General features: G+C 41.8%; 1 protein-coding gene across 3 annotated transcripts in view; it reads left to right on the top strand.

Moving 5' to 3' along the window:
• Positions 1-22,907, top strand: part of NRG3 (neuregulin 3) — a 1,991,595-nt gene that overhangs the window by 1,424,627 nt on the left and 544,061 nt on the right. For all 3 annotated transcript variants that reach the window (XM_029609451.1, XM_029609452.1, XM_029609450.1), the window contains exon 3: positions 8,041-8,114. In XM_029609451.1, coding sequence (XP_029465311.1) covers positions 8,041-8,114 — 74 coding nt within the window. The remainder of the gene's footprint in view (positions 1-8,040; positions 8,115-22,907) is intronic.

Genomic DNA, 22,907 nt, shown 5'->3' with positions numbered 1-22,907 from the left:
TTGAATTTTTCAAATTGGAAGCTATTTCTACTACTTCAGAAGTGCAGAGCTCAGAAAAACAATCACATGCACAATCCAAGGAGTAATCCTTTGATATAATGATATCTAATGGAAAAGCAGAGGAAACTAGCTGTAACTTTTTCAAAAACTTAATCTGCAAATTCCCCACATTTAACTGGTGAAAAATCGGTGAAGGTATGCATAGAAAACTGAGTAATTTTATTAACAACATTAAATAACTCATAAGAACAAAAGAAGTTGCTATACTGGGTCAGATTGAGGGTCCATCAAGTTCAGCATCCTGCTTCCCACAGTACACAATCCAGGTTACAAGTACCTGGCAAGTACCCAAAGATTAAATAGATCCCATGTTACTAATGCCAGTAACAGCAGTGGCTATTCTGTAAAGGGTAGATTTAAAAAAAATATGTGCGTGCCTCCATGTGCACTCTGTACCCGTCACGCACACATGGATGCGTGATTTTATAACATGCACACACTGGCACGCACAAGGGGTATAGATTTTAGCTAGTTTTGCACAGCGACACATCGCAGCTTTCCCCAGTTTCCTTCCAGTCTGCACCAATTAAGGAATGGAAAGGGGGGGGGGACTTCCCTACCCCTACCCTAGCCTCCCTTCCTCTTCTCCTCTCCTCCCCACCCCCTAAACCTAACCCACCTTACCTAGTTTTTTTGTTTTTTAAGTTGCTGTTCCTCCGGAGCAGAAGCAACTTATGCCGCTGTACTGGCACCTCCAGCCCCACCCGCTAGACTGCCCCTCTCCGCCCGCCCCCCCCCCCCCCCAGACCACCCCCTTTTCAGGTCCCGGCATTTAATTGCATAGTGGGGTTTACAATCCAGGTTACAAGAACCTGGCAATTACCCAAACACTAAGAAGATCCCATGCTACTGATGGAATTAATAGCAGTGGCTATTCCCTAAGGGGCGGATTTTCAAAGGCCCGTGCGCGTAAATCCTTCCAGATTTACGCGCGCAGGGCCCTCGTGAGCCGGCGCGCCTAAAGCCCCGGGACATGCGTAAGTCCCGGGGATTTTGTAAGGGGGCGTCTCCGGGGGCGGGGCCTACTGACACGGCGTTTCGGGGGCGGGCCGTGGTGTTTCGGGGGCAGACCCGGGGGCGTTGCGCCGGCCCGGGGGCGTGGTCGAGGCCTCCGGACCAGCCCCCGGGACCGGAGGACGGAGTGGGGCTGCCGGCCGACGCGTGCAAAGTTACGCCTGCTTCCAGCAGGCGTAACTTTGCCGACAAAGGTAAGGGGGGGTATATAGGGCCGGGGGGGTGGGTTAGGTAGGGGAAGGGAGGGGAAGGTGCGGGGAGGGCGAAGAAAAGTTCCCTCCGAGGCCACTTCGAAATCGGAGTGGCCTCGGAGGGAACGGAGGCAGGCTGCGCGGCTCGGCGAGCGCAGGCTGCCGATTTTGCGCTGCCTTGCGCGCGCCGACCCCAGATTTTATAAGATACGCGCGGCTACGCGCGTATCTTATAAAATCAGGCGTACTTTTGTTCGCGCCTGCTGCGCGAACAAAAGTACGCGCTCGCGCAACTTTTTAAAATCTGCCCCTAAGTAAACTTGATTAATAGCCATTAATGGACTTCTCCTCTAAGAACTTATCCAAACCTTTTTTGAACCCAGCTACACTAACTGCACTAACCACATCTTCTGGCAACAAATTCCAGAGCTTTATTGTGCGTTGAGAGAAAAAGAATTTTCTCTGATTACTCCATCACTACTCCTCCCTGGCAGCACCACTTACTGCCTTGACCCGCAAAGGGGCAAATCCATTTCAGTGGCCACCTGAGGCCATTACTGCATTTCAGGACCTAAAAGCCACCTTTCTCTGCGAGCCCTGTCTCCAGCATCCTGATCCCAGACGTCCATTCATCGTGAAAGTTGACGCCTCCGCCGAGGGAGTAGGGGCGGTCTTAAGTCAGTACTCTGCTAATCACACCTTACATCCATGCTCCTTTTTCTCCAAGGACTTTTCTCCAGCTGAGAGAAATTATGCCATTGGAGATAAGAAGCTTCTGGCTATCAAGCTAGCCTTCAAGGAGTGGTGTCCCTGGCTCGAGGGAGCTCAGCATCAAATTATCGTTTTCACAGATCATAAAAACCTTGAGTATTTATACCGGGCCCAATGCCTGAACCATCGTCAGGCCCACTGGTCGCTCTTTTTTACCCTATTTAATTTCCTGCTGCACTACTGGCCTGCCAACAAGAACTGCCATCTAGCTATAAAAAGTTGACTAATATGAGAGCCTTATAAAGATGTTCTCCTCTCTCTCTCTCCTAGCCCAAAACAAGGAAATACCTTTCTGAGCACTTTACTGCAAAGTGAAACTATCACAGGCATATTAAATTTAATGTATGTTGTAGTAAGTCAAAAATTACCCTACCCTTGCCCCTTTGTTATCACGGGCATTATTCATGCAAAATTTATAGCATTTTCATGAATCTAAGGGTTTGTTAGGAAACTGCCTTTTAAATATTTTTTTAGACTAATCAATTTTAATAAAAATGATCAAAACTTAATTTTCTTTTGCCTTTTCTTTGGACTCTACACCAATGGTTTATATGATGGGAAAAGACATGTAACAATAAAAAAAAAAATTGTAAAGTAGAAAAGCATCAGGTTTAATGTTAATTATATTATAATGACCTTGTGATATATATCTTTGATAAGATCTGGCATTTACTATTAGAGATGTGGTTCGTTTATCACAAATTAGGCAATTTCAATGAAATTGCCTAATTTGTCATGGGTCGGGTGTCCCGAACCCCAAAACTGATTTTCCCCAAACTATGAGGAAAATTAGTTTTTCAGGTTTGTACGGGGGGAGGGGCACATTTTATTTTTTTAAATAAAAAACCACCCCAAGCATTAAAATTCACTGTAATACAACCCCCCCCACCAACCCAATCCCTCCCCAAGACTTACTAACATCCCTGGTGGTCCAGCAGAGTCCCGCGAGGGATTTCTCCCTCCGTGCTATCGGGCTGTCTGGCCTGCCTCGATCAAAATGGTGCCGATAGCCTTTGACCTACTATGTCACCAGTGCCATTGGTCAGCCCCTGTCACATGGCCATTGGCACCTTCTTGTGCTCCTACCATGTGACAGGGGCTGACCAATGGCACTGGTAGCCCCTGTGACATAGTATGGGCAAAGGCTATCGGCGCCATTTTGATTACTGGCAGCCGACGGTCCGAGTGTAGGAGGTTGCTCCCAGATCCCCGCTGGACCACTAGGGACTTTTGTCAAGTCTTGGGGACCCTCCTGACCTCCACAAGACTTGCCAAAAGTCCAGCGGGGGTCTGGGAACGACCTCCTGCACTCGGACCATCGGCTGCCAGTAATGAAAATAGCGCCAATTGCCTTTGCCCATACTATGTCACAGGGGCTACCGGTGCCATTGGTCAGCCCCTGTCACATGGTAGGAGCACAAGATGGCACCAATGGCCATGTGATGGGGCTGACCAATGGCACTGGTAGCCCCTGTGACATAGTAGGTCAAAGGCTATTGGTGCCATTGTGATCGAGGCAGACCAGACAGCCCGACAGCACGGAGGAAGAAATCCCTCGCGGGACCCCGCTGAACCACCAGGGATGTTAGTAAGTCTTGGGGAGAGTTCAGGATGGTGGAGGGGGGTTGTATTAATGTATTAAAGTGAATTTTAATGCTTGGGGTGGGTTTTTTTTTAGCTTCGCTTTCCCACATTGTTTTTTGGGCCGGTTTCATTTTTCACCGTTTAGTTTTTGGTCGTTTTTCCAGAAAACTAACCGAGGAAAAGCAAACTTTACCCTGAAGCATCCGACTCAAAAAATGACCCGGTAGAAAAAAAGGAAGCTCATCTCTATTTGATATACATTGCAACTGTTGTTGATAGATGAGCACATGTAATGTTAACACATACATATTTTATCTAACTACATAAACTTGGAATATGAATGGTTGCCATGTTAAATTAACGTTGCAGTTGGGAAATACTTATTTTTGATTGTTAAACCTATGCATACACATAGAGACACGTGTGTGGTTGTTTGATGTGATATATTTAGGGGGGCTAAGTTATCCTTGCATTTTATCATTTTTGAACAAATATTAATAAAGATTTACCTTTTTAAATTGTACCACATTTATTTATATTCGTGCTTTTTTCCTACTCCTTTGGAGTATATTTGGGTTTGTTTGTTGAGCACCTTATATACTTACATATTACCTGATTTTTTTGTATCTATACATATATATATACAGAGAGAGAGTGAGTGAGAGAGAAAGAAGAGAGTACAATATATATCGAGAGAGAGCAGTGAAAATGTCCAGAAATGTTCCAAAGAATACTGACTATGTATAACACTATCAGGCGGATTTTAAATGCCCTGCCCGCGTAAATCCGGCCGGATTTATGCGAGCAGGGCCCTCGCGCGCTGGCGCGCCTATTTTGCATAGGCTGCCGGCGCGCGCAGAGCCCCGGGATGCGCATAAGTCCCCGGGCTTTTTAAAAGGGGCGTGTCGGGGGCGTCACCAAATGATGCAGTGTTTCGGGGGCGGGCCCGGGGGCATGGCGCCGGCCCGGGGGTGTTCCGAGGGCATGGCCGCGCCCTCTGGAACAGCCCCTGGGTCGGGTCTTGGCGCACCAGCAGCCCGCTGGCGCGCGCGGATTTACGTCTGCCTCCGGTAGGCGTAAATCCATGGATAAAGGTAGGGGGGGGGTTAGATAGGGCCGGGGGGGTGGGTTAAGTAGGGGAAGGGAGGGGAAGGTGAGGGGAGGGTGAAAGAAAGTTCCCTCCGAGGCCGCTCCAATTTCGGAGCGGCCTCGGAAGGAATGGAGGCAGGCTGTGCGGCTCGGCACGCGCAGGCTGCCCAAAATCGGCAGCCTTGCGCCCGCCGATCCCGGATTTTATAAGATACGCGCGGCTACGCGCGTATTTTATAAAATCCAGCGTACTTTTGTTTGCGCCTGGTGAGCCAACAAAAGTACGCGATCACGCTATTTTTTAAAATCTACCCCTATGAGCACAGAACACTATAGCATAATAAACTACATTATCAAACAATAATATTTTAAATACAAATGTTTATTTTATTTGTTTTATTTATAAACATTCTAATCACATCACATAATTCATAGGCAGATATCCACCTGACAAACCCATACTGCATACAGACAAAATGCAAAATATGTTGCTGTGTTACAGTAGACCTATTTGTTGTCCATGATATTACAATATGTTTAGAATATCTCGGCATTGCTGCTTTTGCAAATATAACATTAATATGCTACATCTCTAGAGTATTCATTAAAGGGTACATTTTAAAAGGAGCATGAGGGAATCTATGTGTACGCGGTTCTCGGCACACTCACATGGACATGCCTATTTTATAATATGTGCACATCATCATGTGCATGTTATAAAAGCAGATACCCAAGTGCACATGCGTGTCCAATTTTACATCAGTGTGCGCATGTGCAGGTGGCTGCCGACTCACGAGTGTAAGGGGGGGATTTTAGTTAGAAGCACACATCACCTTGATTGGGCCTTCCTCCCTTTTCCCCTCTCTGCCCTGACCCATAAACCTCCCCCTAACTAACCTAATTTTTTTTTTTTAACCTACCTGCTCTCCTGAGCAGCAGTAAGTTCCGCACACCGGCCACCTGTCATCACATGATTCACTGGGACTGTGCCTAATGGTGCTGTCCTGGCCTGCCCACACCTCACCCAGATCCTGCTCCCAGCCCGCCCCTTTTTTGAAACCCAACTCTTCCGCATGTACCTGGAGATATGCGCGTGGAGGGCTGCTTTGAAAATGCACATGGTGCGCGAGGGCCCCAGTCACATGCAAATCTCTCCGTATTGGTATTTGCCTGGGTTTAAAAATTAGCCCATAAGTTTTCTTATCAATATTTTAATATTGCCCAGAGTTCTTGATACATTTCTTCCATTTGAAGAAACCACATTCAGTGAAACAGTAAAAGGCCTTTGTCGAGGTCAGATGAGTTGCACCTGTTCCAGTTGCATCGGCTCAAGCAGAAACATATAGGATTATCTTTGAGGTCAATCAGCTTTATCAGTTTGAAAGTGTTTGTATTCTCACATAGACTCTTTATTATGAAGGACTTATTGAATATTGCATAAAGGATTATTAAAACTTCATTATTTGACTGACGATTAACCAGAAAGTAGGACTGTTGACTAACTGGAAACCAGAACTCTTCGATTTGATTTTTGCATTGTTTGCATTTTGTCTATATGTGGCATTGGTTTGTGAGAAGGATATATCCCTATGATTTTATTATGTGATGTGATTTGAATATTTATGAATAAAACAATTAATAAAATAAATTATTTTTGTATAAAATATTGTTTGATAATCTAGTTTATTATGCTATAGTATTCCATGCTCGTAGTGTTTTAAGCACTACGAGCACTATACAAAAACAAACGAACAAACAAATTATATATATATATATATATATATATATATATATATATATATATATATATATATATATAAACCTTTATTTTATTTGGTTACTTTTTATTTCTGTGCCTTCAAATGGACTAACAGCAGCCAGACTACTTTATTTTGGCTGTCTCATTTATTCACTGATTCCTTGCCTTTTGTTATCAAAACATGTAACATAATATTTTAAACTGTGATCATGGGTGAAAACTCATACTATATGCAGAGTGTGAAATACATTCATTGATTTTTACTCTTAATTATTCAGTTTTTGTATGGCAGCAGACTTGCTAAACTGAGAATAGAAAATATCTATTGAGTCAACAAAGAGGGAATATGGTGCACATTGGCCTAAATAAGCCTCTGTTCTCCAGTCCTCCTCCCAGTCCTCCTCCCACCCTCCATCACCAGCCCGTGGCCTAGCTGTTGCTGGTGGGAAAGCTTCCTTGTGGCCATCAGTTGGCCTCCACCAATTTCCCTTTTCCACTCTTGCCAATTTCAGGAAGAAGGGAAGGCTGGGAAGCATATAGTTGAAGCCATCTTAACCTCACCAGGTCAGAGTTTCTAGGAGCTGTGGCTGAGTAGTGGCCTATGGTCTAGCTATGTGAGGGGCGGAAGTCATCTTAATTAAACAATCTGTAATGGTGAGTAGATTAATCCCAGAAATGTCATAGGTATAAGTAAACGCCTTGCTCACTGAAGTACAAATTAATGACTAGAAAGCAATATATACCGTCTGTATTCCCTCTTTGAATTTAAAGTAGTCTGATAAAAATATGATATAAAAAGTTAATTTCATTCTGTTCGTTTAGTTGGCACAGGAAGGAAAAGTTGCTAGTTTTGCCAAAGGGGCCAAGATACAGTAAGCATATCCTTTATAACCACATGAAGTTCTTTAGCAATACAGAAACATCATGCTGTCATTTCTATTTCAGATCACTGCCATTTCTTTACCCCAAATCTCAGTCTATAGCAGAACTAAAAATGGAAGAGTTTTGGATAAGTATTTTGTCCTGAAAGTCCCCCTAACTGTGTAAAGTGAAAAATACAGATGGTTACAGCAAATCATCCAAAGGCATGATGCATTTTAAACATAAATAAAAGAGCACTTTTTAATTTGACATTGTATGATACCATTGCAATCAGCACTATAGTCAGACCTCGTAGAAAAACATTTTTCATTATGTATGGGACTCTTAGAACATATTCCTGCCATCTGCTTTGGCATTTTTTTCCCATTCTTGGAGTTTACTGAACATGTTGTAAGTCATAAGGGATCTATTTAAAATAATCACACTTAAAGATAATCATTTTGATCAGCTCCTTGAAACTCAGAAAAGTATTTAGAGAAAGAATTCACAAAAAAAAGTGAAGGACAGAGGAAATATCATGTCACTTTTAAACTTGAACAGACTTACGTAGCCAATATAGAAGAAACAAAATGAAAAGCCTGTTGCTTTCTAGATGGAGCCAATAAACATGTTTATTTGTACTTGTTGCCTGATACATTGAAACTGGCCTTTCACTATTGCATGTGTATGTCATTTATCCACTTTACCCAGGTGCAAAGAAGGCTACCAAGGAGTGCGCTGTGACCAATTTTTACCGAAAACTGATTCCATTCTCTCAGACCCAAGTATGTGAAATATGTTTTCATTTTTACCACTTCAGTGATGTAGTCATTGGTTTGGAGAGAGAACCCTTTATCTTATGGCTATAACATTTTAGAAGAAGATTCATGAATAATATTTTTTTAAAATGATTTGGAATACCTTATACATCATGCCTATAGTGTGTGTTCTGATTGTAAAAATTGACAGCATATAAAATATGAATATAAAAAGAAGCAAGTTGAAAATAAAGGTAACTTTCTAATATTTTATTGGCTTCCATTTTCCTTCACTTCTAAAAAAAAAAAAATCTTAATTTATAAGACTTGTTTATTTCCATTATACACTAGATAACTGATAAAATATTATGATCTTCCAAGATAATTCTTTTTGCATTAGAGAGGAAGCCAGGTGAAAATCAGCATTAGAAAAAAATATTCATTTTTTTTGTACCTTTTTGTACCATGATCTGATGATGTAATTCATGGAAGAAAAAAATAAAACCAGCCACAGATGCAAAATATTTCTCTCTTAAATATTATATATTATTGATAGTACTCTGGTAGAGAGTCCATCAAACTAGGGTGAGAGAACATTGTACAAATCTCATCTTTGTTTGACTTTATTTGCTCCAAATCACCTCAAATCTTCACCGAGGTCTTTTGTGCTGTTCATACGTCTCATTCTGAATGTAAAATTGGCCCCAAAATCCTAGGCCACTACCAAAACCTCATCTCAAGATACTAGCTAGCCCTCCTATAGCAGTATAAATAGTTGACTACTATGTGTACCACACCAGAGGTGCTCACTCTCTCTCTCTCCATCTCTCTCTCTTTCTCTCTCTCAGCCCCAAAATGCCTGAAACAGAATTTGTGATATTTTGTTTTGGGCATATTGCACAGCTTAACACCAAGAAAAAAGATCCATTTATTTCCAAAATTAAAAACATGCGATAATGCCCCTTATTTCCATTGATCCCTCCCCAATCCTGCCCCTTTGAAAAAATTTGCATTTGCAATGCAAGTTGCGATAGTGCCGTAAAACATGCGATACTTATCGCGGACGTTAGGGCCCTAATGCCCGCGATAATGCATTTTGATAAATGACCCTGATAGATAAGTCTACCTGTCTACGTTTAGGCCTGCTCTATTGGGCATCTAAACTTGCACGTATACTTATGAGGCTAACTCGGAATACAGTAGTTAGCTATATAATTTATACGGATTACTTGCTGCGTCCCTGATCCACCCCTTACATTCCTACTTTTTGTGCATGTAATTTTTAGCAGTGGTGGCTGCTGAACATAGGCGCATATTCAGCGGCTGCTACTCAGCCACATAGCTGATGCTTATCCAGCTAAATAGTGCTAAATGCGCTTTGAATATCAGAGCCAGAATGTTCATAAATAGGCCAATTTTGAGGAGTCCTTTTAGCTCAGTTTCAAAAAGAATCTAATTGCTAGCATAAAGTAAGCAAGCTAAATGCATCAATGTACTTTGCACATGTACTTGTGAAAATTGAATGTACATCATTGTTGTCCTTTTCAACCCAAACACAAACCTGACAATGTATGGATAGAAGTCTGAACTTAATTTTAGCTGGCTCAAGTAGGACTATGCAGGCCAATTTACCTAGGTGAATGACTTTGGAGCTTGCTCTCTATAACCATTAGTAGGTTAAAAACTAAATTCCAACTTTTCATTTTTATTCCGGAAAATGTTTTGTTTTTTTTTTCCAGAATGTAAAATAGTTTAAATCAGAAATATTTCCTCAATGGTGTAAAACTCTAAACATTATTTTCTAATGTTTCATTTCCAATAGAGACAAATAAGTGGTATAAACAGAGGAGTTATTTCTAAGACTGATTTACTTTGTTCAGATACAAAACTGATGTAGTTTTATAAATTTGTTAAAAATGAGACTTTTTTGTTTGTTCTTTGTTTATTCTATTTTGTTTCCTTGTTATTGTTTAAAAAGTGTTCAGATGACAACTATCAAACATATTAATTAAGGCAAGTATTGTATGTTTGAAGTTGTATATGTTTTTCTTTCCATGGTTTGGTTTGATTGTTTTCAGTTTTTTCTTTAACTCTGGTTATGCCCTTCAAGTTAAGATATCATGGTCTATTTTATATTTCTACATTGTGCATTTAAAATTATATTGTACAATATACTGTATTTGTATTAATACAGATGAATTTAATGTGATTTAAACACATCATTAGGGAAGTCTATCAAGTCAAAATGTGGATGTTACTTGAATTTGTAAAGAGTATAATGTCCAATTTCTGGAGCAGATTTCTGGTTAGGTTTTCAATTATTTATATTCCCTTATATTTTCTTGCATTTTTTGTAATGGTTTCTCTCAAAGTATTCCATTTTTTATACTATATATATGGGTATATGACATGTGCCAAAGTTGGACACCCTTCCAGTTGATTCATTAATATTTTTTCAAGTTGTTAATAAGGCCAAAACATTTGATTGATGCATTAGGCCTTCTATCAGGTGAAAACAATTCCATGGTTGGTCAAATACTTTGACCCTTTGAACCTCTCATGTTGTGATGGTTGTTCTGTCTACTTATGACAACCATGGGCTCCTTGAAGTAGCAGTCTGAACATTTGAAAATAAAGATAATTCACTCTTACAAAATAGGGGAAGGCCATACAAAATTTGACTAATTGAAGGCCTAGTCAATAAATTATTTGGGCTTTATGAACAACTTTTAAAAAGTAATTATTGACAGGAAGGGTATTCAAACTTTTCCAAATGCAAAATTTACCTTTTTATTATTTTCAATCTGTTAAAATCAGAAAATATTAATTTTAAGAACATGCCATACTGGGTCAGACCAAGGGTCCATCAAGCCCAGCATTCTGTTTCCAACAGTGTCCAATCTAGGCCATAAGAACTTGGCAAATACCCAAACACTAAGGGCCTCATTTTCTAAAGTATTGCAGGCCTGCGATACTTTAGAAGATGAGGGGCGGGGGGCCGAAACGGGGGGCGGGCCTGCGCTAGCCGGCAGCGATCGTACTGTCGCGGTGCGATTGCTGCCAGTTTTGTACCCTATAGCGCCACCATAGGAGGTGCCGCTATTGGGAGCGAAATAGGCAGCGAAAAGGCACCTACCTTTTCACTGTCAACGGCGTCGGCGCAGAGTCGGCCCTGGTGATGCCCCGACTCCTCCTCTTCCGGGGCCGACTCCGCCCCCATCATGGTATCGCACGCGATAAGGGACTTTTTGCGTTCGAAAGGTCCCTTATCGCGTGCGAGCGGCTTGGAAAATGAGGCCCAAAGTCTATTCCATGCTACTGTTGCTAGTAACAGCAGTGGCTATTTTCTAAGTCAACTTAATTAACAGCAGGTAATGGACTTCTCCTCCAAGAACTTATCCAATCCTTTTTTAAACACAGCTACACCAACTGCGCTAACCACACCCTCTGGCAACAAATTCCATAGTTTAATTGTGCGTTGAGTGAAAAAGAACTTTCTCCAATTAGTTTTAAATGTGCCACATGCTAACTTCATGGAGTGCCCCCTAGTCTTTCTATTATCTGAAAGAGTAAATAAGTTTCACATTAACACGTTCTAGACCTCTCATGATTTAAACATCTCTATCATATCCCCCGTCAGCCATCTCTTCTCCAAGCTGAAAAGTCCTAACCTCTTTAGTCTTTCCTTATAGGGGACGCATGAGGGAAGGGTTAGGTCGGCCATCATAGTTGGAGATTCGATTATTAGGAATGTAGACAGCTGGATGGCTGGTGGGCATGAGGATTGTCTGGTAACATGTCTACCTGGTGCAAAGTTGGTGGACCTCACGCGTCACCTAGATAGGATTTTAGACAGTGCTGGGGAGGAGCTGGATGTCATGGTACATGTGGGCAGCAACGACATAGGAAAATGTAGGAGTGAGGTTCCAGAAGCCAAATTTAGGCTCTTAGGTAGAAAGCTTAAATCCAGAACTTCCAGGGTAGCATTCTCTGAAATTCTCCCTGTTCCACGCACAGGTCTCCAGAGACAGGCAGTACTCCGGAGTCTCAATGCATGGATGAGACAATGGTGCAAAGAAGAGGGATTCAGTTTTATTATGAACTGGGAAACCTTTTGGGGAAGGGGGATTCTCTTCCAAAGGGATGGGCTCCACCTTAACCAGGGTGGAAACAAACTGCTGGCACTAACCTTTAAAAAGGAGATAGAGCAGCTTTTATACTAGAACAAAGATGAAAGCCGACAGTTGCTCAGCAGCACATGGTTCGGAGGGAGGTATATTCAAAGGATACTAATGATGCATTAGAATTAGGGCATTCCAACAGTGAGGTTCCAATAATAAAAGTAGCCCAAGTACTTGTAACTAAAAACTTACCTGAGCTAAAAACTTCTAACTTATCCCTATCAATTAAAAAGCAGAATGAAAATACAAACAAAAAACACACTTTGAAATGTTTATGTGCTAATGCCAGAAGTCTAAGAAGTAAGATGGTAGAATTAGAATGTATATCAGTGAATGATGACATAGACTTAATTGGCATCTCAGAGACATGGTGGAAGGAGGATAACCAATGGGACAGTGCTATACCGTGGTACAAACTATATCGCAATGACAGAGAGGAGCACCTGGGAGGCGGTGTGGCGCTTTATGTCCGGGATGGCATAGAGTCCAACAGGATAAACATCCTGCATGAGACTAAGGGGGTTATTTACTAAAGCTAGCGCACATGAAAAGGGACGTTTTGCATGTGAAAAGTCCCTTTTCGCGTGCGATAGCAACAAAGGGGCGGTGCAGCGCCTGCTCTGGAAGAGGAGTCATCAGGGTGGATGCCACAAAGACATCGTGGACAGTGAAAAGATAAGAACCCTTTTTGCTGTCCATTTCATGCCCAATAGCATCACCTTTTATGATGGCTCTATTGGGTGCAAAAGCCAGCAGCAATTGCACTGCAGAGGTGCGATCACTGCCGGATTTTTCAGGCCCACCCCCCGTTAGTGCACGATTCAGGGAGCCCTGCGACATTGGTAAATCTAGGCCTAAATGCACAATCAAATCTTTATGGGTAGAAATTCCTTGTATGTTGGGGAAGACTATAGTGATAGGAGTATACTCCCATCTACCTGGTCAAGATGGTGAGATGGACAATGAAATACTAAGAGAAATTAGAGAACCTAACCAAATTGGTAGTGCGATAATAATGGGAGATTTCAATTACCCCAATATTGACTGGGTAAATGTATCATCAGAAAATGCTAGAGAGATAAAGTTCCTGGATGGAATAAATGAGAGCTTTATGGAGTAACTTTATGGAGTAATTAGTTCAGGAATCGACGAGAGAGGGAGCCATTTTAGATCTAATTCTCAGTGGAGCACAGGATTTAGTGAGAGAGGTAACAGTGGTGGGGCCGCTTGGCAATAGTGATCATAATATGATCAAATTGAATTAATCACTGGAAGGGGGACAGTAAGCAAATACACGGCTCTCGTGCTAAACTTTCAAAAGGGAAACTTTGATAAAAAGAGAAAAATAGTTAGAAAAAAACTGAAAGGAGCAACTACAAGGGTAAAAAGTGTGCAAGAGGCATGGCCATTGTTAAAAAATACCATCCTAGAAGCACAGTCCACATGTATTCCACACATTAAGAAAGGTGGAAAGAAGGCAAAATGATCACCGGCATGGTTAAAAGGGGAGCTGAAAGAAGCTCTTTTAGCCAAAAGATCTTCATTCAAAAAATTGGAAGAAGGATCCAATAGAAGAAAATAGGATAATGCATAAGCGTGGCAAGTTAAATGTAAGACATTGATAAGACAGGCTAAGAGAGAATTTGAAAAGAATTTGGCTGTAGATGCAAAACCTCACAGTAAAAACATTTTTTAATATTTCAGAAGCAGAAAGCCTGTGAGGGAGTCAGTTGGACTGTTAGATGATCAAGGGGTTAAAGGGGCAATTAGAGAAGATAAGGCCATCGCGGAAAGATTAAATTATTTTTTTGCTTCAGTGTTTACTGAAGAGGATGTTGGAGAGATACCTGTATCAGAGAAGGGTTTCATGGGTGATGATTCAGATGGACTGAACCAAATCATGGTGAACCTAGAAGATGTGGTAGGCCTGACTGACAAACTGAAGAGTAGTAAATCAGCTGGACCAGTTGGTATGCTCACCAGGGTTATGAAGCAACGCAAAAATGAAATTTCAGACCTATTAGTAAAAATTTGTAACCTAATATTAAAATCATCCATTGTACCTGAAGACTGGAGGGTGGCTAATGTAACCCCAATATTTAAAAAGGGCTTCAGGGGTGATCTGGGAAACTACAGACCAGTTAGCCAGACTTCACTGCAGGAAAAATAGTGGAAAGTGTTCTAAATATCAAATTCACAGAACATATAGAAAGACCTGGTTTAATGGAAGAAAGTCAGCATGGCTTTACCCAAGTCAGGTCTTGCCTCACAAATCTTCACTTTTTTGAAGGAGTTAATAAACATGTAGATAAAGATGAACTGGTAGATGTAGTATATTTGGATTTTCAGAAGGCGCTTGACAAAGTTCCTCATGAGAGGCTTCTAGGAAAATTAGAAAGTGATGGGATAGGTGGCGATGTCCTTTCGTGGATTACAAACTGGCTAAAAGACAGGAAACAAAGAGTAGGATCAAATGGACAATTTTCTCAGTGGAAGGGAGTAGGCAGTGGAGTGCCTCAGGGATCTGTATTGGGACCCATACTTTTCAATATATTTATAAATGATCTGTAAAGAAATATGACTAGTAAGGTAATCAAACTTGCAGATGATACAAAATTGTTCAGAGTAGTTAAATCACAAGCAGATTGTGATAAACTGCAGGAAGACCTTCTGAGACTGGAGAATTGGGCATCCAAATGGCAGATGAAATTTAATGTGAATAAGTGTTAAGTGATGCATATAGGGAAATATAACCCATGCTATAGTTACACAATGTTAGGTTCCATATTAGGAGCTTCCACCCAAGAAAGAGATCTAGGTGTCATAGTGAATACCACATTGAAATTGTCAGTTCAGTGTGCTGTGGCAGTCAAAAAAGCAAACAGAATGTTGGGAATTATTAGAAAGGGATTGGTGAATAAAACGGAAAATGCCATAATGCCTCTGTATCGCTCCATGGTGAGACCACACCTTAAATACTGTGTACAATTCTGGTCGCCACATCTCAAAAAAGATATAGTTGTGATGGAGAAGGTACAGAGAAGGGTGACCAAAAAGATAAAGGGAATGGAACAGCTCCTCTATAAGGAAAGACTAAAGAGGATAGGACTTTTCAGCTTGGAGAAGAGATGGCTGAGGGGGGAATATGATAGAGGTCTTTAAAATCATGAGATGTCTGTAACGGGTTAATGTGAATCAGTTATTTACTCTTTTGGATAATAGAAAGATTAGGGGGCACTCCTTGAATTTAGCATGTGGCACATTTAAAACTAATCGGAGAAAGTTCTTTTTCACTCAACGCACAATTAAACTCTGGAATTTGTTGCCAGAGGATGTGGTTAGTGCACTTGGTGTTGCTGTGTTTAAAAAAGGATTGGATAAGTTCTTGGAGGAGGTCCATTACCTGCTATTAATTAGGAATGTGAATCGTTTTTCTGACGATTTGAAATATCCGTATGATATTTCAAAATTTGTCAGATATCGGTGCCCCCCCCCCCCCCCCCGAAACAGATAGGAAACCCCACGAATGGTTCATGTGGTTTTAGTATCTGTTTGGGGGAGGGAGAAAGGGAACACATCCAACCCCCCCCCCCCCACAAAACCCACCCCGACCCTTTAGATCAAATTTTTAGCATCCCCCACCCTCCAAACCTCCCAAAAAACTTTTTTAAAATCTGGTGGTCTAGCGGGGATCCCGGGAGTGATCTCCCACTCTCGGGCCGTTGGCTGCCAGTAAACAAAATGGCGCTGATGGCCCTTTGCCCTTATGATGTGACAGGGGCAACCGGTGCCATTGGTCGGACCCTGTCTCATGGTAGGAGCTATGGATGGCCAGCCCATCTTTAAACATGGCTCGGGCCATCCATTGCTCTGACCATGTGACAGGGGCCAGCCAATGGCACCGGTAGCCCCTGTCACATGGTAAGGGCAAATGGCCATCGGTGCCATTTTGTTTTCTGGCAGCCAACGGCCCGAGAGTGGGAGATCGCTCCCGGGATCCTCGCTAGACCACCAGGTACTTTAAAAACGTTTTGGGGGGTTGGAAGGGCCACTGGACCACCAGGTACTTAAAGAAGTTTTTGGGGGGTTCGGGAGGGTGGAGGATTCTATAGAATTTGATTTTAGGGGTCGGGGTGAGTTTATTGGTTTTGGGATCGGTCTCAGCCAATAAAAAAATGGCAACGATTCCAATCCCAATTCCGATCACACGATTCCGATTGTGGACACGATTCCAGACCCGATTCACATCTCTACTATTAATTAAGTTGACTTAGAAAATAGCCACTGCTATTACTAGCAACAGTAGCATGAAATAGACTTAGTTTTGGGGTACTTGCCAGGTTCTTATGGCCTGGATTGGCCACTTTTGGAAACAGGATGCTGGGATTGATGGACCCTTGGTCTGACCCAGTATGGCATGTTCTTATGTTCTTAAGAGTCAACATGTAAGCTACGCTTTAGAGACTTGAGTATTCCTGTGGAATAAATGTCAGTGGAAGTCTGCAATTAAGAAATAAATCCCTGGGACCTGAGAAAAGTCCTAGTTTTTAATTTTTATTTCATTTGGTGAATTTTACTTGCATTATATAAAAAAATGTTTTTCAAAAAAATACAAAGAAATTTTGTGAGTTCTGGAAATTTAAAACTGATGATTATAAACATAGTATAGCTGTGTTTAAAAAAGGATTGGATAAGTTCTTGGAGGATAAGTCCATTACCTGCTATTAAGTTCACTTAGAGAATAGCCACTGCCATTAGCAATGGTTACATGGAATAGACTTAGTTTTTGGGTACTTGCCAGGTTCTTATGGCCTGGATTGGCCACTGTTGGAAACAGGATGCTGGGCTTGATGGACCCTTGGTCTGACCCAGTATGGCATTTTCTTATGTTCTTATGTTCTTATATAGGCACAAAGTAACAGGACATAAGGCACGAGAAAATATGGTGCCATCAGGGTGCTCTTTCTTTGAGGTCTTAATATTTGAAGTGTGTGCTTTCTGAAATAGTGCATAGTTTGCTGTCAAAAATAGTGAGATAGTGTTTAGGATACATTTATTTGTTAACTATAAGGGTTTTATTTGTGAGTACAATGACATCAAGCCAGCATGGCTCAGAGATAGGCGGTCGTGGGTGCCTTGATATCATTGGAACACAATGGCATTGCTGCAGGCGTGCTATTAGCTGTGGGTCAGATTAGTGACATCACAAGAAGGGGCAGATCCTCCCATAGGACCCAGATGAATTCCCTTTCTACCTGCCCTTAGTAGTAGGCATTGTAGGTGGAGTTTCTGCTTGGTTTAGATCATTTGTTACCCCTGGTGTGGCAGGTTGCTCAAGTCTATTTCTCGGGACTGGCAAGGTCAACTTAGCAGAAGACCAGAAAGCTCAAGGGGTAAAGCTTTACAATAGTCACAGCCTTGGAATATGGTGCAGATCCCCAAGGGTTGCAAGAGAGAATAAACCGAGGTTTAGGCCAAGTGCCTGGAGGGTCTGTTCCACTGCTGATAGGAAGAGAAGCTGACATGTTGTGTAGCAGCCCATGACATCCCTGACTTGAAAGACACTGCCGAGGTGGAGGCAGAACCTTGAAGAGCGATGGCAGATACTCACTGGTCCATTACACCACCTCCTATGGGGATATAGGACAGGCCATAGGCAGACTCAAGCATCCAAATTATATTTCCTTGTCAAATATCTAATAAAAGGCGGTGATTGGTTGTTTTACTTATCGGTATAGGGGAAGGGAAGTCTGGCCGGGTGTCATATTTGCAACAGTTAAGTAGTAGTCTATGTCTTTGTGGGTACATGGGCATCATTTTCAGTCAAAGTTGCAACACTATAGTATGTAAGGATGTGAATCATTTTTTGACGATTTAAAAAAATCATCAGATATTTTTTAAATCGTCAAAAATTGTTTGAGTCGCGATACAATAGAAATTCCCCCGATTTATCGTGAAAAATCGTAAATCGGGGGAGGGGGGGGAAACCTGCACACCAAAACAACCCCTAAACCCACCCCGACCCTTTAAAACAAATCCCCCATCCTCCCGAACCCCCCCAAAATGTTTTAAATTACCTGGTGGTCCAGTAGGGGGGGTCCCGGCGTGATCTCCCACTCTTGGGCCATCGGTGCCATTTTGGCTGCCACTAATATAAATGGCGCTGATGGCCCAATAAAAAAAAAACCCACCCGAACCTTTAAAATTACTCCCTTAGCCTCCCCCACTCTCCCGACCCCCCCAAAAAATGTTTTACACATACCTGGTGGTCCAGGGGGGCCGCGGGCAGCAATCTCCTGTTCCCAGGCCATCAGCTGCGCTAAAAAAAATGGCACCGATGGCCCTTTGCCCTTACCATGTGACAGGGCAAAGGTAGTGCCGGCCCCATTTTGAATACTGGCAATACGGCCCGAGTGCAGGAGGGTCGCTCCCGGACCCCCGCTGGACTTTTGGCAAGTCTTGTGGGGGTCAGGAGGCCCCCCCCAAGCTGGCCAAAAGTCCCTGGGGTCCAGCAGGGGTCTGGGAGTGATCTCCTGCACTCAGGCCGTATTGCCAATATTCAAAATGGTGCCGGCGCTACCTTTGCCCTGTCGCATGGTAAGAGCAAAGGGCCATCGGTGCCATTTTTTTTAGCGCAGCTGATGGCCTGGGAATAGGAGATCGCTGCCCGCGGCCCCCCTGGACCACCAGGTATGTGTAAAAATTTTTTGGGGGGGGTCGGGAGAGTGGGGGAGGCTAAGAGGGTAATTTTAAAGGGTCGGGTGGGGTTTTTTTTTATCGGCACGGGCCTCACTAAAAAAAATTAATGATGTGAATTGGAATCGGAACCGATCCCAATTCACATCTCTAACGATCAGATTCCCCCCCCCCCCCCCCAGCCGAACCCGATCGTTAAAACGATCGGGCACACGATTCACATCCCTAATAGTATGTGCTTTATAAACAGAACAATACTGAGTGTAGTGAACAGACAATCTGCTGACTCGTAACCTAATAATTGAGGAGAAAAAGCACAAATTATGTGTATGCTTGATCACAAGGTTATAAATCATGTATAAGAAAGTAAGTCAGGCTGGCCTCATGGCTCATGCCATAGCACAGTGTTGTGGGCGGTACACTTATGCTTGAGTTTGCCATCACAGTACAACAGAGCTTAGGCATAATAAAAAGATGACACTGTCAAGCCCAAGGAGGGAATAAATACAGTTTTTCATTACAATGACTGACTAGAGAATAATACTGAGGGAACGAAGGATGCGTGTGTTACCTGGAAATTGTTCTTTGGAGTGTTTCCATGAAGAAAAATTGGAAAACAATGAAAAGAACCACCAAATTACAAAAATGAAGTAAAGAAACCTTCATATAGATATTGCAAAGTGCATTTTAACTTTTGCTTAATAATCACTTTTGCCATTATAATGCTATAATGCATTTTCTAATCATGTCTTCTAAAGCATTTTTAATTAATTATTTTAGAATTATAAGTAAAATGAGCATGAATAACCTTGTACTGCATATGAGTGTGGGGAAACTTATCTTGCACAGAATTCTGCAGTGTTCTTTCATGACAAACACAGCCGGATGCAGTGTGCGCTTCAATTTCTTCATCAGGGGCTAATTCCATACATTATGTGCTTGTGGTTCCATAAAGACAAAATAATAGTGAGTTGCACCAATCCTAACATTAAAATTACTCATGAGAATAACTTGCATCATGAACCTACGATTACTGTAAAGTTCCTACTTGGTCAGTACCCTACTTCTTTTGAAAGACACTACACATTGATGTCATTTTTAAATACTACAGCTGAATCATTCAGGTCATGTGATGCCTGTATGTTATCATTAATTAATCTCAGGGTTAAATACCGAACACTGTTCAAAAACTACAGGTGAGTCTAGCAATGTGATTTATGTCATGCAATGCCCTTGCCTTTATTCTTCATTGGAAGAACTAAGCGCACAACTCACACTTGATGCCAAGAAATCACAGCTGTCTAAAGATCAAGAAAGAACAAGCTCCAATTGTAAGCCATTGCATCCTTAAAAACGATCTGTTTGAAGATATCTAGTGGGGCATTATTGATGTATTCATCAAACAGTCTAACTTCAGTTAGTCAGCCAGAGTGACTCACTGCTCTCTTGATTAACAAATGTTGGTATCTAATCAAACCAAATCACACTACCTCAACACTTTTCCAAGGTGAGTAACTGAACTGAACTTTTCAACCTTTTTACTTAGGTATACACTGCTCCTAGCTTATTTCTAGCTTCTGGCTACTTTTTTTTTGTTTGTTTTTAATGTACAAACACTCTAACTTCTGCTTATTAGCTTCCTTATTGACTGACTATTTAAAAATGCAGTCTAACTTCTATTTATTTGCTGCCTTACTGACTATTAATAGCACAAACACACTAAATAATATTCCCAAATAGTTAACTTTGCCCCAATACTTTTAAAAAAGAAAATTTCCCAAGCAAAAACTTACTAATTCCTTTCAGCCACCAGCAAGGTGATCCTCTCCTCTCAGTGCTCCCACTGGATTATGGGGTTCATAGTTTTTCAAAATGTGCTTACAATTCAAATTTCCTATAGGAATTCCAATCAGAGCAGCCTACTACAAATTCATCAATGAATTTCTTGATAAGTTTTATTTGAATCTTATCTGAGTATACTGGGGCAGTTTTCAGAAAGACCATGTAGCTGCAATGTTCCTGCAGACCTTGAAGCTAGTTTTCATTTGAATATTTGCCATGTCTGTGGGTCCAAAGTTCCCATGGTTGTTAAATCAGATTTTTTTTTTTGTAGCAAAAATTGGATGGAAAACAATGTTTATAGACTTGAAAATCAAATCACTGCATGCTATTTCCCAACCCTTCTCTTTTCTTGCCCTGGGAACACCCCCCTTCAGTCCACATAAAAGAAGACACACAATGGATTCTGCATGTAATTTTAACTGGAATAAGGAGTCAAATGTTCATACACATCAATTTACCCGGGTATATGGTTTTCAAATCTGTCCTCATCATGAATTTTTACTGTAATTCTTAAATGGTATGAAAGTTCTAGCTAGAACAACTTAACATAATTAGTCTTATTTATCAAGAAGTTTCTCTCATTTTTTGCCTATGGCAAAAACCCTTGAGAAATCAAGCCAGATGTGTCATGGAATATAAAGCAGCACATTATGTTAACTTTTCAATCCATGCATATTTTTATACTGCAATGCATGGGATGGCAGGAAAGTCAAACATTTTCACAGGAAAATGGTCTCCTGCTGTAATATAAATGTCAAGCCCTGTATTTGAAATAAATATTGAGATTAAAGCGAGCTCTGCAATTTGCAGAGCAGGAGATCATTATCTTGTCAAAGCTTTCTATTCCACTGACATTTTTTCTTCATATAGATTATTAGAAAATAAACTATATACTACAACCTAAGGGGTCGATTTTAAGACCCGTGCACCGATTTTATAACACATGCTCCCTGAGACAGAGGCTAATGGCCCTGTCCTGGCCTGCCCCAGCCTGCCCCTTTGGAGAGGCCCGGCACCTCTGCGCATACTGGGGTTTATGTGCATGGTCGGGCCTATTGTAAAATGCGCATGGTGTGCACAAGGCCTGGCCACACGCGTAAAACTCAGAAATTTACACACATAGCCTATTTAAAATCCAGGCTTAAGAGAGAGAGAGAGAGAATTTGATTGTGGACCTTGCTTATTCAGAAAGACATTGGACCAGGGGAACCAAGATAGCATACTAGCATCTCGGCTGTGAGCGTTTCCTTGCCTTCTGTTATTTTTTTCCCTGAATGCCGCGTTCTGCATGCAAATGGAGGGCGAAAGAGTATGTTGGCTCAGCTCCTCTCTCTTCTACCCCTCCGATCAGCTCAATGGATGCTCAAGTCCAAAGAGGAGCCTTTACTCTGGGAGTCGGCTCGCTAGAGGAGAGATGGGGGGAAGCTGAGTCCGATCCTCTTCCTGAGCTATCAGCATCTCTGTCCCCAGAAGAGCAGACTACCCCTGTTAATTCAGCAGAGGCGCAAGTGCAGTCCCAGCAACGAGACCACGAGCCAATTGAGTATGTGGGCGGCAATCGATCTAGTTCTGAGCCTGAGGTTCTGCAGGAAAGTGTCTCAGTCTCGCAGAAGATCTTTGATGGACCAGGGGAAGTTGCTGGTTGTGCTGCCCTTGAACAGGTTTGAGGCAGCTGGACTGAAGCTCCATAGTTTCATCCTGCTGAGCTGGTAAGGCCTGCTATATTCAATTTGGAGGTGATTTGGGAAGCAATTCAAACTTGAAATTCCAATATTATAGCTCAAATGAATCCTCTCTTTGAGAGTGTTAAAGATTTGGACTTTCGTTTAAATAATATGGAAAAAGAATCCAAGGAGAACAAGGAACTTTCGGAATCTCTTAAAGTTAGATCTGAAAGCTCTTCAGCTTTACAACAAGCATTAAGTAAGGAAAACCAGGTTCTTCAATATAAATTAGAAATATGTAAAATCAAAAAATGCATTAATTTTCCTAAATTACCGCATGTCCTTCCCAAAGACATTGGAAAAGGTACTGTTGCATCTGTTGGTCTCAGACAGCTTTGATCTCTGTGCCTCACCTTTCTTCCTTCTCTTTCCTCAAG

Source organism: Rhinatrema bivittatum, chromosome 7 (genome assembly GCF_901001135.1).
Source record: "Rhinatrema bivittatum chromosome 7, aRhiBiv1.1, whole genome shotgun sequence".
NCBI lineage: Eukaryota > Metazoa > Chordata > Amphibia > Gymnophiona > Rhinatrematidae > Rhinatrema > Rhinatrema bivittatum.
The sequence above is the reverse complement of the archived record's forward strand: the minus strand, read 5'-3'. Positions and strand labels throughout refer to the sequence as shown.